Genomic DNA, 16,368 nt, shown 5'->3' on the forward strand with positions numbered 1-16,368 from the left:
ATTGTCTCACCTCTTTATTGTCTTACCTCCAGTAAAATGGTCTCCACGCTAACTGCTTTCTTATTTTTTCCCCCCATCTGTGTCTGCACCCTGCAGTTCAGTGGAGCTGTTTTTACCAGGGTTTCTGATGTCTCGTTCCGCACAAGGTCGTTAGACCCATATTCTCTGTTCATCCTTTCTTACTGCTTAGTTGTATTTGAAGTGATTTGTTAAACTAGTCCTCTCTCCTCTCTGTGTCCTCTTAATTGGGATTAGTGGTACTGTTCTTTTCTTGATTCTTTGCCTACCTCCTCACCTCATTCTTTAAAACATGGGATGTCAGTGTGACACAATGAAGTGCTGCATACGGATACCAGAGCTGATTCTAATTGAGTTATCACCTGTAATGAAAGCAGTGAGTCCTCGTTTGCACAAGTCAGATGGAGCATCGTGCTAAGAAGTGTATTGGTAGATCTTTGTATTGCTTCTTGTACCAAACTAGCCTTTTCATTTTGTGGTGTGTGACCACCTCCTTCTACTCTGTCTCTAAAGGGAATGGTGCATGCCTGTCTTCCCCTTCTTTCCTTTTCTTGTTGATACCGTACTGAGGGGTGGTATTATTTCATCAGACAGCACCTGCTTCTTTTCTTTGGACATTTGTCTCTGTCCTGCCCTGCATCTCATGCTTGATCTTTCACAGCTATCCTGAAGACTGTTGTGTCAAACCAGATTAATCACAAGCAAATGTAATTTAGTATGTTTTTTTCTCAATTTCCTTCATCCCTTTGCTCTGTTGCAGGTGAACATTTCTTCCCACTCAGGCTGTATCCTAAAACACCTCTTCAACACACTCTATGCATCCTTTCAGTATACAAATCGTCTTCTCAAACATGCTGTTGGTGTTTTTTTTTCCCTATTTATGTGACTATTCTGTTCATATTATCTGTTCACAAGGATAAAAATTCCAACTTTCACCTTATTGTCTCTATTAAGTGTTACAATCTTCTGTTTATCTTTCCTGGCTTCTGTTTTTGAAGCTTGCAGTACAGAGAAAATGTAGCTGCTAAATTTTGGATGTATCATTCTCACAGCTCTCTCTCCCTTGCGTCACCAGCTTCAACTTCCTGTGCTCCTTTTCTTTTCAGCCCATAGGCAATGTCAGCCATCGTTCCACTTTCTCCCTTTGCCACAATCCAGTGGTCAGATGTGCTCCTGTAATTCGTACTCACCATGTCTTTCCTGAGCTAACCTACAGAACGCGCTCTGTAGTCTCATCCTGTTTTCAAACAGTGTTACAATGAGATAATCCACCAAAAAGTTATTTAGGTACTTAAAATAATTGTCTCTCCTTCATGTCATGCATTAACCTTTGGGATACAGCATGTGATCCTGTTGGTGTTAACCTGTCTCTTCTCTCCCCATGTTCTTTTCTCTTGTTAATCCTCTTCAGTGAAGGAATCTTGTTTGTTTCTGTTTCATCAGGTGCTAAAATCAATCTGAAGCATCTCCTAGCAGCTAAAGAGTTGAGGGCGTAGACTCTGTAGCACCATGGGAAAAGCATGTGTTACAGATAGCTGGATGGTCCTCACTCTACTTTGAGATAGTACAATGCTTAGAAAATTATTTTAAGTTTCTAGTTATTTTGGTTTGGTTTTGAATCCTAAATCGAGTGGTCCTTGTTCTGCCATTACAATGCATTTACTGCCGCGGCACATTAAAAATTAAGGGCGGAGTTGGAGACGCCAGGGTATGATGTTACCCAGAGCATACTGCTTGATCAGTATTGCCTGCAGGCTGGTACAGTTCGGGGACCATGCATTATCAGAGTGGGAAGCTGAAGCAAGAGGCTTTAATCTAAAATAGTCATCTGCCAAATGCTTCTTCATGTATTTATACACACTTTAAATAGATCCGTTGCTATGTTAATATGAGTCATGAATAAAATGATTTAAACAATCAATAGCTTGGTTTTATGACTGTAAAAATACAGCTAGACGCAAATGTGATTCTACACAATTTAAAAGCAGTAGTAGCAAACTACTACTAAACAGCAAAATTTCCCAGGTGTTTAATATAGACAAGAATGTAATATTTAGACTTGTTTTTTGGTTTGGTTTGTTTTTTTCTCTTTTTAAGTAGATGCTGTACTGTGCAGGCTATGATAATGTATTCTTATTAGTACTGTAGGAAGTGTAGGAAGCTGTATGCTTACTGTGCCGTTTCTTTTCTTGCAAAAATAGATGTTACACTGCGGGTACAGTGTACCATTACTCAGAGTGGTAGTCAGTCCTGCACAGGTGCAGAGAATTACTACAGCACTGAATATCTTCTTAGTGTTCTAAGAAGTTCTTAGTCCAGTGTTTGTTGCAGAATTGGCCTTTTGAGGGTTTTTACAGCATTTTTGTTCATAGGAGAACAAATTTAGCTTGATTTAATTCTTATATGTTTTGCAGTGGGAATATGACAAAATCAATGAATACAATCATACAATTTCTAATTCTGTTCTTTACTTTAAGAATGCCTCTTCCTTAATAAGATTGTGTTAAGACATCTTCACTGTATTGGCAAAGTATCTGTTCTCTGCAGCAGGGACACTGAAGTGCTTGTCAGACTTCTGTTTTCTCCATATCTAGCTGAAACTATTAAGTTGTTAAAAGAAGTAAATGTTTGTAGGCTATGTAGAGTATTGCCCCTGTTTGTGGGGGATTTGGTTTTGGTGGGGATTTTTGTTTGTTGTTGTTTGGTTGGTTTTTTTAATGTAATGGTCAGATAATGTAATGAATATTTAGCAGCCTGTACGTTTAGTCTTACAGAGTTACATTCTGATTGTAGTTTGCATTCAGGGCACCAAGTGAGTCCAGAGGTTTTTGCTTCTTGCTCATTGAGTAAATGATAAGGGTAGCTGTGCAAGAAAACTAGCAGTTCATCCACTTCAAAGACACTGCTGATATAGCAGGTGCTTTTCTGTGCTATATGCATATTTCGTATATGGTAGTAATGATGTATAGGTGTCAATCCTTGCAGAACACAGTGCAGAAGCATTTTCAATCATATACTGTTTTGTCAGAGTATTGGGATGCAAGAGGTGAGAAATCCTTTCCTGGGAGGATATTTGAGGTTTAGAAAAACTGGTATGCAGGAGGGAGCAGTCCCAGCTAAGTTACTTGAATGACCCTTTCCAAAGTGACACGAGAGAAACAGAAGAAACTTCACTTTCACAAGCTTATTGGCGATTTCTGTTCGAGTGCTGCACGATGCTGCTTTTCTATGAATCTGTCACAGGAGGTCTTCTCAAACTTGTGACAAGAGCTCTAAATGCCATTCTAATGCGATGCTAATGTTCTTTAGGGTACATAATGTAATAAAATGGGGAAACACAGACAGATTAACATAGTAATTTCATAACTTCCATTTAAAATAAAGCCAGCACATGGCTTGTGTTACTGTTAGACTTTTTAATTATAAACCTGCTGTGCCTCCAAATTTTTATGCATTTCGTCATTTATAAGTGCATTTCTTATTGTTGCAAGCTTTTTGTTTATCACTGTAATCCAGTGGTGTCTGGAGAGAGACCCAGTGTATAGCAGGTACCACGCAGGCATCCTGGACCCTGGAAGGTGTGCACAGTTCAGTTGGTTTATTTATATTAATCTAAGCTTTAGGCATCTAATGTAGGTGCCATGGTTCATCATTACGAGATGTTGATTTTCCTATACTGGCAATTTGGAGATTTTAGGCTCCTAAAATTCATCCTCCGATACATGCCTAAATGGATGTATAACGACAATACACTCCTCTGTATGAACTCACACTTGAGCAAGGGAAATGTTTTGTGGAGTTCTCGTACATCAGCAAAGACAAATTGCAGTTTTAGCAGCTGTAATACCCTTACAAGGCATGGTGATGGATAGACTAGTTCTTGAGCTCCTGCTGTTGAGTGTTGGGACACTGAGAATGGAGGGAATACAGGCATTTTTAAAAGAAGTTTTCATAAGGCTTAGAGTGTGTCTTGCAGGAGACCAATAAAGTAGTTTCAGCTTAACGTAGTATATTAAAAAAAAAAAAGTTACATAAAGATATTGCAATCACAGGTGTCAGAACACCACTGTGAATAATATCCATTGACTCACTCATTTTAATAGATTACTGTTTTTAATTTCAGACCTGCTACAGATTTCTGTCTCTTTCCTCCCAAATATCCATGCCATCCAATTGAAGGAATAGATATGCAAAATCACTCCTAAAGTTGAAGTAACAATAATAAAACAGTTTAAATTAATTGCTTTTGTTTTAACAATGTCTCAGATCCTAATTTGCCCTTGGATAAAGCTCTCAGTCTGAGGGAGAGGAGAGGAGTGCTATTTTTATTTCTCCCTGACAGGGAAGCATGCTGGTTAAGCAAAACCCCCTGGACACTAGAGGTTGTATTGCGAAGCTGATTGTTGCTATCTTGCCTCTTTTCAGGTTCCCGCTGTATTCTGTACTTAATAGGACACAGGAAACTGGAGGCACTGTCACTTAAAAATTTTTTTTTTCAGGGTGTTGCAACTTAATCTGTGTGTGTGTATGTGTTTGACACCTGTGCTCTAAGTTGTTGACTCCCAATTTATCATGTGTTGTAGGATCTGCAGCAAACACAGAAATAACTCTTTGATGCTTACTGCTGTCTGCAAGAGTTTGGGGAACTTGTAACTTCTTTTGGTTGGTGTTTGAGGGCTAAGTGCATTATCGGTTGCTGTTATCAGTGCCTTTTCTGTGCTCCACAGCCTCTGCAGTCATTGTCCCTCGCAGATTCCAAGCTGAAGACAGAGGTCACCATCATTATTAATGCCTTGGGCAGCAATACTTCTCTTACAAAAGTGGATATTAGTGGAAATGCCATGGGAGATATGGGAGCAAAGATGCTGGCAAAAGCCCTACAGATAAACACCAAGCTCAGGTAAAGGAAACGTATTTGCAGTAAAAGATAGAATGGCTTAATAATACTGAAGTTGTTGGCTTATTCTCAAGCTGTTTTTCTTCAGAACCCTTCTAGGTACAGCCACTTTATAGTGTCTCCATTTGGAAAGATTATCATCCTTTTTTCTTAAAACAAAAACAAATAAGAAGCAAATTGTCTCTGCAAAAACATTTCCAAACCTGAAACTGCAGAAAATTAGTTTCTGAATTTAAACAGAAAGACCTTTTGTTGGAACAAGAGAGCTCTAAATTTCCTAGAATAATGGAAAAAAAATTACCTTGTTATATAGCCCTGGATGTCATCTAATCCAATGTCCTTCTCAAAGCAGGGCGAACTTTAAAGCTATACAGGGTTGCTCAGGGCCTTGTCCAGGCAGGTTTTGAAGATCTCCTAGTACAGGGATTCCACAGTGTCTCTGGGAACCCTGTTCCAGTGCTTACCCTCTCTCTTCTGTTCTGCTCTCTCTTTTCTACTGGAGACCTTCCCAGCAGAGAAAATTCTGGTACTTGGGTGGGAAAATAAAGTAAATTATTCTTTGTCTTCTGGAGTATCAGTCTGTAGGAGAACTAAGCATGTGGAATTCAGAATGAGTAGCAGCATGGACCGTCCCTCCTTCCCTTCTCCCCTGCCTAAGTGCTGATGGGCCTTGGCATCTCCTCTGCAGCTTCATTCGCCCAGCAACTTCATTGCTTTTTAGCACATATCTGGCACTGATGGCTTGAGAGTATCACTTTTTTCTATCCAGCGTGTGATTAGCAAAGAGTAAAACCTTCAATCAGCATGAATCTGGATGGGGACCTCTAAATACAACACCATCATCAGGAAAGCTAATCCTCGCTCCTCCTCTTGTCAGACTGTGCAGACTACTTCCTCAGTGTAGTCTGTGTGAAGAGACCACTTTGCGCTTGTCTGCAAGCATTTGTTCCCTGGAGGATAAGAAATTCCCCTGAACAGTCCTGGCTATTTTGTTCAGAAGCAGGGATCCTGGTCTTTGCATTGCTATGCCCAAACTGAATATTGAAAATTCAAGGAAACACTGGAGAGGTGGCTTAGGTTTATTGAATGTATTAACCTGAAATGACCATGGTACCTGAAGAAATAAAGCCTTGATGGCTTTCAGGATGGCAGACTGAAATGTTCCATAGTACACTAAATGTCACAGTTGATATCATGTCACCACAGTCTGTGGTGTGATTACAAACTGAATAATGCAGTGGTAACTGGCTCTGCTTAAAATGTTATAAAATCACATCCCGGTAGAAATATAAACACACTTTCCAATGACAAAAATATCCAAGATTTGACCCGAAGCATATCTGATCTTTGCAGAGTGGGTGTAGAATCTCTCTTCCTCTCTTCCTTACCTCCCATCTTTCCATCTAAAAAACAAAGGGGTAATTCTACAACAGCAGAAGGGTATCAATACCTGTGAAACCCTGCCATCTACCTTTTTTTTTTTTTTTTTCCCTTTAACACCAGAAATCTGTTTGGGTTTGTGCCTTTTTTTAAGAACAGCTACAACTAGTGCTCTTGCACAAGCAAGATTTTTCTGCTTGACTGTCTCTTCTGACTACTAATGAGATCTTTGAACACGTGTTCGCAAATTGCCAGGCAGTCTGCTTGAGTGGTCTAAATTGGAGGAGGAGGGGGAAGGCTTGATCACTCTTACCACTATTGTGTATTCAAAAGAGCTGCAATTTATGCACCTAACCTAATGGCTTATACTGACAGCTGGTTATGTTGCATGTGGAATCATAGGAACTATGTGATGAGCTAGTACAGGATTGAATGTACAATAGGCTGCAAATTTTGACCACCAATCAGCATGAATTTTTTAAATACCTTTTTCCTCAACTCTAACCATATAGCCTATGTAGAACAGAGATTGATCATTTACTGCAATTTTCTTGTTTTTCAGTGTGGGCTTGCAAAGCAGACATTTGAACTTCATTTTTGATGCTATTCCTGGAAAAAGCTGGAATTTCATCTCCAAATCTTTCAATTAACTATTTTAGGAAAGTTATGTTTTTATGTTAATGATGGAAAATATAGTACAGAGTCCCCTTTAAAGAAGGGGAAACTGAATTTTGTAGTATTTTTGTCCCTAACTTCTGTCATTTGAAGGTTTTAGCATATAACTAAACAGGTTTTTAGAACGTTGCCTTCCACTATACAGTTTTGAACATACAGCGCTGTGTTATTTCAATATGCAAAGTTTCAATATAGATTTATTCGGTGGTTCTTGTTTAACTTTTTTTTTTTTCTTTCTTCTCTCCCCCCCTCCGCCCCCCCAGAACTGTAATATGGGACAATTGTAACATCACTGCACAGGGCTTCCAGGACATAGCTGTGGCACTGGAAAAGTAAGTTCTCAAGCAACTGAATGACTGATGAAGAGGCCAAAGACTTAGATCCTGAATGATCTGAGCAGCTGCAGTTCTCACCTTAGTCAATATGATTTGAAGATGCTGAGTGCTCTCAATTTTAAGCATCAGGGTGCTTAATGTAAAGGAAAATGTATGACTTCACATCCTTCAAAAGGATGGAAAAAGGCTCTGTGGCTCTTTCATCCATACTCTGCTATCAGCATTAAGGCCATTGAGTTCTGCTGTTAGCATTAAAATTCTGAATTTGAGAATATTTTCCCTTTTCTTCATTGTCTTGTGTTGATAGCATGCAGAAATTCTGTTCTAGTCAGTGAGTGAAGCTGTATATAATAACAGAAAATTACTGAAGCATGCCTTCGTGGTCTGACTCTTTTTTTCTTTCCTCCAGCAAGTTGAAACTAATAGTGATGATCTCAGGAACTGCAGTTGTTCATCATAATCGCTGTGGTCTGGGTCATTTTGCTTCCCTGAGCTTACTCACAGTTGCAGCCGTTAACAGTGATAGATGCTAAATGACTTTCATCTCTCTCCATCTCCATCACATTTCTTTATATGTTACTATTACTTTTCTTAAGAGGGAAAAATTACAGATTTAAATTAAGCAGCAGTTGCAGTTGTTTCACTTCATTAAATCCCTCAGAGAGGAACAAAGGCTCTCTTTAGAAGGTGAAGGTAACGTACAATTGCTAGTTTCTAGACAAGATGTCTTGAAAAACTGTATAACTACTTAGGGGAGCATCTTAACCCTTGGAGGGGTCATGAGGCTAGAGCTTATAAAGTTACTTATTTTATGAAACTGTTGTAGTTTATATACTTGGTTTCAAAATGAAATCAGTTGCACTGATGGGGGAAATTATATAAATTATGTATAATTAAGCAAATCATCTTGGAGTGATTTCATTGATAGTAGTGAATAATAATTTGCAAAGGTTATGTGTCAGCTTGCAGACATTTCTCTTTTAGAGAGCAATAGCATGTACATTTATGAGAAAGTCTGGTAGAAAAGAAAATACGCTTATTTTCTGGTTAGCATCAACTTTACTTTCCTGTTCTGAAGTGCTTGGGTAAGTAAATTGGAAGGAGGGGGAGATCCTAAGGCAAAAGCAAATCATCTAAGCAGAAAAAAAAGAAATGCTACAGATCATTGTGCAACATTGCACTTTGTTGAGGCAACATCTCATTTATTTAGCTTGGAAGCTGAGGTCATTTTACGTCTCCTCTGACATTTTAAATTTGTTAAAACCATTGATAATATCACAAACTTAGCCACAAGCAGCAAAGGTTTAAACTTGCAAGAGACAGGCTGTCAATTTTGGCTGAAAACAATTAGCCTTTAAACAGTCCATCTCAAAGACATATTGAGAACACCCTGCACCATATGTTTCCTAAAAATACATGAAACCGTCAATATTCTGTAGGAAAGAATTGTTGCTCAAAATGGAATGAAATATACTGGAGATGCTTGGGGTTATGTGTGTTGTGTGTGTTGTTTTGATTTTGTTCTTAAGAAAAATAGTCATATACTAAACCACAAAAAAGAAGAAAGCCAGGCTTTCGTAGTGTGATGAGGAGGCTGAGGAAAATTGGGAGGGATTGTAACAGACTTTAAAACAGGTTGAAGTAATCTGAAGATTGTTTTTTCGCCTCCTCCCAGCTTTTCTTCATCTGTTTAAAGTTGTGTGAAAATGTTGTTCCTGCAAGGGAATTCCAGGAGCTTGGCTGTTGGCAGAGTTGCCCCAAGGGTGTCCCAGCCAGCCGACGTGAGATGCTGAGAGGATCTTCTGTAGAGTCCGGTACAGGTGTCAGTTCAGGAGAGCATTTGAGAACAGTGGGCATCCTGTTCAGCCTGGCCGTTAAACAGGGGTTTGCATCTCAGTAATTTAGATCTGAATGTAAGCATGTGCTCGTGTGCTTTGCGGCCTAGAGCCCATTCTGTTGTAGAACTGTACAGTATTGCCACATAGCCATTTCTAGAAGATTTTCTTTTTTCCTGTATGGACAGACTGAAGAAATAGCGCAGGTTCTAAAATCTGATGGGAAATACTGGGATTTCGTAGAAACATTTGCAGTGACACGAAATTCCCATACCCAAGCCTGCAAAACAGATGATTTTATTCCTGTTTCTAAAAAAATAGGCAGTAAAATCATCGCTCTGCAGCAAAGAGTGTATGTCATGAATGGAGCAGAAGTTACTACAAGGGAAATAACACGTGATGAAATATAGGGCTGTTGTCAAACATGCTGTATGTAGAGAGAGAGACAGGAGGTTTTTGAGACATCCTTTCCAGTCTCTGAGCGCCTCTCTGAAATGTAACATCCTGTAAATATAGGTATTTTGCTGAGAGTATTAATGTGTTATGAAATTACTGGCTTATTGAGTTGGTAGAGAAATGTGCTCCATTACAAGAGACAAGTAGAGTGTTAATAAAAAGAAGAATGGAGGAATATTTTAGACTTCAAAGGAAACAGAGAAAAATTAAGTGTGAAGATAAATGTTGCTCTGGTGATCAAAGCTGAAAAGCAAGCTTTAAATTCTTGATTTTTTTGCCCCTAAGAGCTGATTAATTCTTAGATGAAAATAAAGTAGAATTCTGATACAATGCTGTCTGTCTCGAAGGAAACCAAGTACAGAGCCTTCCTTAGGGTAGTGGTCTTCTAAAGTTCTGCCTCTGCGGCTGTGTGTCCATGAAATCTCCTTGCCTTTCATTTTCCCCCCTTCCTCTGTGCGTGTGAGGGAGAGCACACTAAGCCTTTGACTAAATTGAATTTAGCATATAGTTACTATCATGAGAGCTGGCAATTACAGATTTCAATGAATGTGATGTATTAAATGTCAAACAGCTGCAGAGATCCTTGGAAATCTACCTTTGTTTCTTTTTACCTAAATAAATACCCCACCTGCCAGGTAGTAGTCAGGCAATCAGCAAGTTCCGTAATTATTATCTGTCTTTGAGCTCGGTATCTTTGACATTTAAAAATTGTCCCCATGCTGATGGACAGCCAATTATTCACTGTTTAGTATTACATGAGGACACGTAATCGGGCCTGTATAGTAGGCACAGTACTTTTGAGGAATAAGGCAACTAGAAAGAAAAGTTAATTTTCCGGCTGTGATACAGTAGGCAGTTGGACACTGTGGAAGGACAGGAACCTTGCTGACTCCACATGAGTAACCGCCTGCCAGTGACGGCTATATATCGCCATGTTTACATTGGGAAAGAAATGTAAAAGTCTTCCATTATCATTTAAGGTAAAATGTTGGGTAGTATCAATGAGGAATCAGTGTGTTTGGCAGTTCAAGAGACTGCTGTCCTTCAGAGAGTGGTGTTTAGTGTGGCTAAGCAACTGGTGGGAGAGGAGGTGAAAGAACCTTGGAGTTTCACAGTAGTTAAGGTGTCTGCTGTTGGAGTTAGTGCATTTAGTGAGGGATGGATCCATTGAGGTCAATGGAGTTGACTCAATTGAAATTGTCAACTCAATTGTCATGCTCAAAAATAGACAGTTCCAACAATTCTTATGTAGCTCTGGATGGCATAGTAACAGACGGTTAGTGGGACGTTTGCAGACAGCCGAAGGAGGAGGAAGAGATGTTTGCAGGAAATTAAGGCTAATTGAAAATAGGAAGACTAATTTCCTTTCCAGGTTTTAAGAACTTCCTGCTCTTTTTGTTGTCATTTATTCAAATCTGAAGGTGTGTGGACATACCACTGCATGTAGCGTTTTAGGTTTGACTGTGTCATGCTAGCCAATTTATGTTCTCAGAGTTTAAATACAATTTTGACTCAAGATCAAAACCCTATCTTTATTCTCATATTGCAGCAGATGGACAAAGCTACGGAAATATTTTGCAAACAAATAAGTAAAATGCAGGGAGCAATTGTTTGCATAAAGCAATGTGGAGATGCTACGCTTGTTTTGTCTGCTTTTATTAAAAATTCAGCAGGTGTCTTCAAATTGTTGTAAACACAAGTTATTAAATAGTAAATTTTCAAAACTCAGTCTCTTAGTCTCTATGTATCTGTTGCTGAATATTTCCATTTAGACTTAGATCTGATAGAATTGCCAGCAGGCACTGACACTCCCTGTTCTGTTTTGATATAGGAAAAAGTAATCCAACCTTGTGTGCAAAGGTACAGGGGACAGCTAGGCCTTTAATTGACAACCACTGGGCACTGGCCACTTAACTGCATGAGATTTTGCTTTTCAAAATCTCCACCTCTATCTAGTGGCAAAGAAGAATTAGCAGCAAAAAGGAGCATGCATGCCTCCAGTTAGTCCACTTACAAATGTGAAAAATACATTCTTAGTACCTTCCACGGACAAGCTAGCTGCATCTTATTTCTCCCTTCTAGTTTATTCTTCATAAAGAGATACAGTAATTAGGTTAACTCTTACTATTATAAAATATTTTCTTTTATTTTTCTTTAGGAATTACACTTTGAGATTCATGCCTATTCCGATGAATGATGCTTCCCAAGCACTCAAAACAAACCCTGAGAAAACAGAAGAGGCACTGCAAAAGGTATTGCGTATACCACCAATGTACAGAAATAAAACCACTAAAATAAAATAATAATTTTAAGTGGCTGTGATTTCATGCTTGGCTGAGTAAGAATTCTAGGCTAGACTCATTGATTGTTTGATTTGCATGGACATGTACGTGGTAATCAAGTGCTGCAAGAGCGTGTAAGGCGCTTTATTCCAAAGAATGGTTGGAGTGAAGGGTGATGGAATGCAATGGTCCTAACTAAATAAGTGCAAGCTAGACCCTGTATTACTGTATGCATAACTATGGAAGGGAGAATTAGAAGCTGGCATGTTTGTTACATATGTGCTTGTGCGTAGAATTATTGGTACATGTTTTCTATTTTGGCGTAAAAAGTGCAGTCGACGCTGTACAAGACGAAGGATGGTCTTTAATTTGGGAGAGGATAGAAACATTTACTGCCTGTGTTTTATATTGTACATATAAAATTCACACACTGTTGCCCTAAATAAACAACTGCACCAACATGTTCTTTTGGATGAAGAGGTGTTGACAGTATCTGTAGCTGTTCCACTTGCATGACTTATAAAACTCCCAGCTGAGTTTTAATATAGTAAATCTTGTGAACTCCAAATGAGCCTCCTGCTCTATCAGAAAGCATACAGTTCACATCTCTTTAATGAGTAGTTTTCCTTCAGCCAGGGTAAGGTCATAAAAACCTTATAAATAGCTCTTACAGATAACTGGGATTAAAAAGCAAATGTCTATGATTCTTATTAGTAAAGAATTTTTCAGTAAATGATTCTCGCAGGGAAAAGTGTTGGTAGTTAGTGCCTTTTCCTTTGATGCATGAAAAAGATCTAAATTCTGCTTTAAAAAGATCTGAATCATGGGGGATGGACATATTTCTTAACATCTCGTTTAATATAATTGTAGATAGAATGATAGATGCATCTCTGAAAAAAATACCGTGAAGCTTCTGGCCATGGGGATTTAAATTCTATGTGTTAATTAGGCATTATGTATAAAGAGCATTTTCTTTTATTCATTTCAAAGTTGCTAAAACTGTTTGGCCCCGAGTTTGTGGCTCAGGCTTTCTTTAGACAACACGAGGAAGTTCTCTCCAAAAAAAGGTAACAGCCTCTGGAGCGGTGCTGTGAATGCAGCTAATTCCATACACGCAGGAACGCCTGCCCGCATGGACTGAGCTGTCATGCTTGGCGCAGGGACACCTGAACTGACTGATGTCTCAGGAGGGTCCGTAAGCTTCAGCACACCACAGCTTGAGTACAATGAGTGTGCTTCTGGCCCTGGTCCAGCACCAAATGGACGTAGTAGCTAACTTCCCGAGCTCTGGTATCTTTGCAGCACGCTTTACTTACAGTGTGGGCAAACTGGATGAACCCTGCATTACTGTGGGGCATGGTCAGACTGTTCCAGTCCTTGTTCCTGATGCAGGTTTAGAGGTGACCATCAGTCCCTATTAGGCTCTGCCTCACAACCTGCTGGTCACTCCACCCATCCTTTCCTCCTCTCTTCCTTTCAGACCAGATCCATCACCTTAGATGAACCTTAAACGGTTTACTAGTAGGGTTTTTTGACTTGACTAAGTTTGATAGAGACAGGTTAGGGGGTTACTCTATGTGCCATTAAGCTGGCTGATGGTAGGTGTTTACTGCTGGTGACAGTTGTGGTGGGCTGTGACCAGCAGCTGTGGGTAGGAATTGCTTGTCTTTGAAGAGCACTTATGTACTGCTTAGCCTTAAGTACCTTTTGAACTGAGGCTTTTGTATCAGTTAGGCACTTCTAGATATTTTATCTTCTCTTCAGACCATACTGCTATTTAAATCTGTGTCTTTGCAGCGGGCCAAATGCATCTAAAAGAAACGAATCGACTATCTTGTGTCATCGTGGTCTCTACAACACTTTATCGATAGAGTCCCTTCAAATATATAAAAACTCTATTTTTATCGATAGAGTCCCTTCAAATATTTCTCAAACCTGGATCTACTCCTTTGTCAGTGTAACTTACTAAATTGTTCAAAATAGAAGACTAATTCAGAAAACACTAGCAAAAGCACAGTGCTTAATGATGTTTCACTAGTCTGTGAGTGAATGAATATTTGCCAATGTGATTATTAAGCATTGAGACATACAGAATAAGGTTTGCAGATAACAAACAAATACTTAGGCAGTTTTTCCTGTCAGTCCCCATTTCTGATATGGCAGCAAAATTGAAAGCAAATTACAACATGGAGAGTCGAATCAGTTTCCTAATCTGGCTTTGTTTTTTAGATAGAAAACTATTTGCTTCGTAATCACGAGACCAGAAAGTACCTACAGGAGCAAGCGTACCGGCTGCAGCAAGGCATCGTCACTAGTACCACTCAGCAGGTGAGAACTTGTTCCTTACTGGTACTTCTCGATGTCTAAAACCTGCCTGGGGACGGGGTTCTCTCATTCTGTCAGAGTAGCTTAAAGCAAGATGTGCCTCATGGGTGGTACTTTGTTTCCCAAGAAATAATAATTATCAGTGATAGTATTTTTGGAAGGAAAAAAGCTTTTGTGAGAGGGAGGTCATATGTCCTGTGTAGAGAAAGACCTGAGCTATTTCTGAGTGAACTACTGTTGGAACCAGGAACAGTTTAGTTCATTTGTGCTCAGGAGTCTGACTTTTCAACAGGCTCTCATCAGTGTGACAAGCATCATCATAAGGCCGTGCCAGCTCTGGTGTCTGAGTCAGTTCCAGTCTCTCTGCCTAGCACTGAGCAATCATGTAAACATGCCTTTAGGTACCACCAGAGCAAACAGCCTTAGAGAGTAAGTCATCATCTACCTTACCATTCAGAACTGTGGGTATCATGGGAAGCTTTACTTAGAGGAGGGAGGGAGCAAAGGAAGTAGAAGTCTTCCGTGCTTTTTATAGTCTGGACAGCTGAAAAGGCTTCCTGTCTAACACAGCCCAAAATACTGCTTGAAGCTGGAAAGCTTTTGTGTTTTGTCAACCACTACCAGGTTTCCTAAATGCCACGTGTTGTTCTGTTTTGTTTTGTTTTGTTTTTTCCTTTCTCTTGAGAGGACTGCAAGCATTTTCTGTGGTAGCTTACCATTCTCTCTGTTCTAGTGCATTTCTTGCCAGTACCCCTCAGGGCTGTTTTCAGCTCCAGTACACCACTGAAGCAAGGTGTGGTGTAAGCAGAATAAAACTTGTCATGGCCTTCGTTTTAAATTTACCTCCATGTTTGTTTGCACTTGGTGTGTTCCCATGCAAATGGGAGACTCCTGCAAACAGGAGAGGAATATCTGTTTTGCTCTTCAGCTGAGTCAATGAAATTTTTCTCTGTTCTCTGCATTATTTTTTTTTTGGTGAATTTTAATTCAAAGTGGCCTTTTTCTACCTGTGTTATTAAAATTTAATGAGACAGAGTTTTATTACTAGAACCTGAAATTATACTCTAACCTCTCGACAGAGAAAATGGTATGTGGAGATGTACTGCCACTAAAAATTGCAAGAGTGGCATCACTTTATTTTATTTTAGTAATTTATGTGTTCCAATGCCACCTTTTTTTTCCCTAGCTAATAATATCCATATGAATTAGAGTTTAGATCTTTTTATAGCTTGGTGGGTTTAGTTGTGCTTTTCTCCAACAACCACAGACACATAAGGTTTCAGTAAATGTAATTTATTTTTATTTTAAAAGTAGAGTAAAATTACTCATTTCTATATTAAATTGTGTACAATAAGGATGGATTTTAAAACGGTTTTAAAAAAGAGCTGGAAAAGATTCTCTAGTTAGTATGGTGGAATTGCATTATTATTCCCAGAGTGTATTTTTATTTTTTTTAGACCATATGTCCCAATGAGACTTTCCACTGTCTAATAATTAATTAGCTTTTTGTACTTACACCAAAAAACCACCCAAAACCCTTTGAAGAGGAAGAGTGATGTGGAGCAGAAAAGGACCATGCTGTGAAATTATTTCAGTTCTCGTTGCTAATGATATAAAATGCTAGAACTCTAGACTTTATATGATGATGACACGTGCCCTCAGATGTTGCTTCAAAATGTCAGATAGCCAATTCTAACAAATGCTATGTGGGCTGATGAAGACTTTTAACTATTATATCTCCCTGCCCCGTATATCTTAATCAAAACTGACTGTATGTCAGGCATTCTTACTGGTTTGTCTTGTAAGGATACAGATATACCACCTGCCCTGTATTTGTAGCATGTTGAATGAATTGTGTTGCAGATACAGATTAAGTTCAATTTATCCCACTGTGAAAGGTCTGATGGAAGCTTCTGCTTTGGTAGTTATAGTTCCCTTGCAACTAGGAATATTTACATTTTGAAAGAATACCCCAGAAACCTGCACAATTGCATTTTGCTTAGAGCTTTCTTTTACTGTCTGAACTTAACAATTCAGGGACCTTCAGAGCTGAGTGTTAGACATATCGACAACATTTGCAGCATTAAACTTGCTCCAAAAAACAGAACAATGCTTGAACTGGATAACTTGTTGGTTATTTGCAGTTATCCTGGAGGTAACGGGGG

The 16,368-nt window shown here is 39.1% G+C and overlaps 1 protein-coding gene across 1 annotated transcript in view; it reads left to right on the forward strand.

Moving 5' to 3' along the window:
- LRRC16A (leucine rich repeat containing 16A) overlaps positions 1 to 16,368 on the forward strand; it is a 222,900-nt gene that overhangs the window by 149,247 nt on the left and 57,285 nt on the right. Inside the window, exons 21-24 of the mRNA XM_009324940.1 lie at positions 4,746 to 4,918; positions 7,234 to 7,302; positions 11,755 to 11,848; positions 14,108 to 14,206. Coding sequence (XP_009323215.1) covers positions 4,746 to 4,918; positions 7,234 to 7,302; positions 11,755 to 11,848; positions 14,108 to 14,206 — 435 coding nt within the window. The remainder of the gene's footprint in view (positions 1 to 4,745; positions 4,919 to 7,233; positions 7,303 to 11,754; positions 11,849 to 14,107; positions 14,207 to 16,368) is intronic.

Source organism: Pygoscelis adeliae, unplaced genomic scaffold, assembly GCF_000699105.1.
Source record: "Pygoscelis adeliae isolate BGI_AS28 unplaced genomic scaffold, ASM69910v1 Scaffold135, whole genome shotgun sequence".
Classification (NCBI taxonomy): Eukaryota; Metazoa; Chordata; class Aves; order Sphenisciformes; family Spheniscidae; genus Pygoscelis; species Pygoscelis adeliae.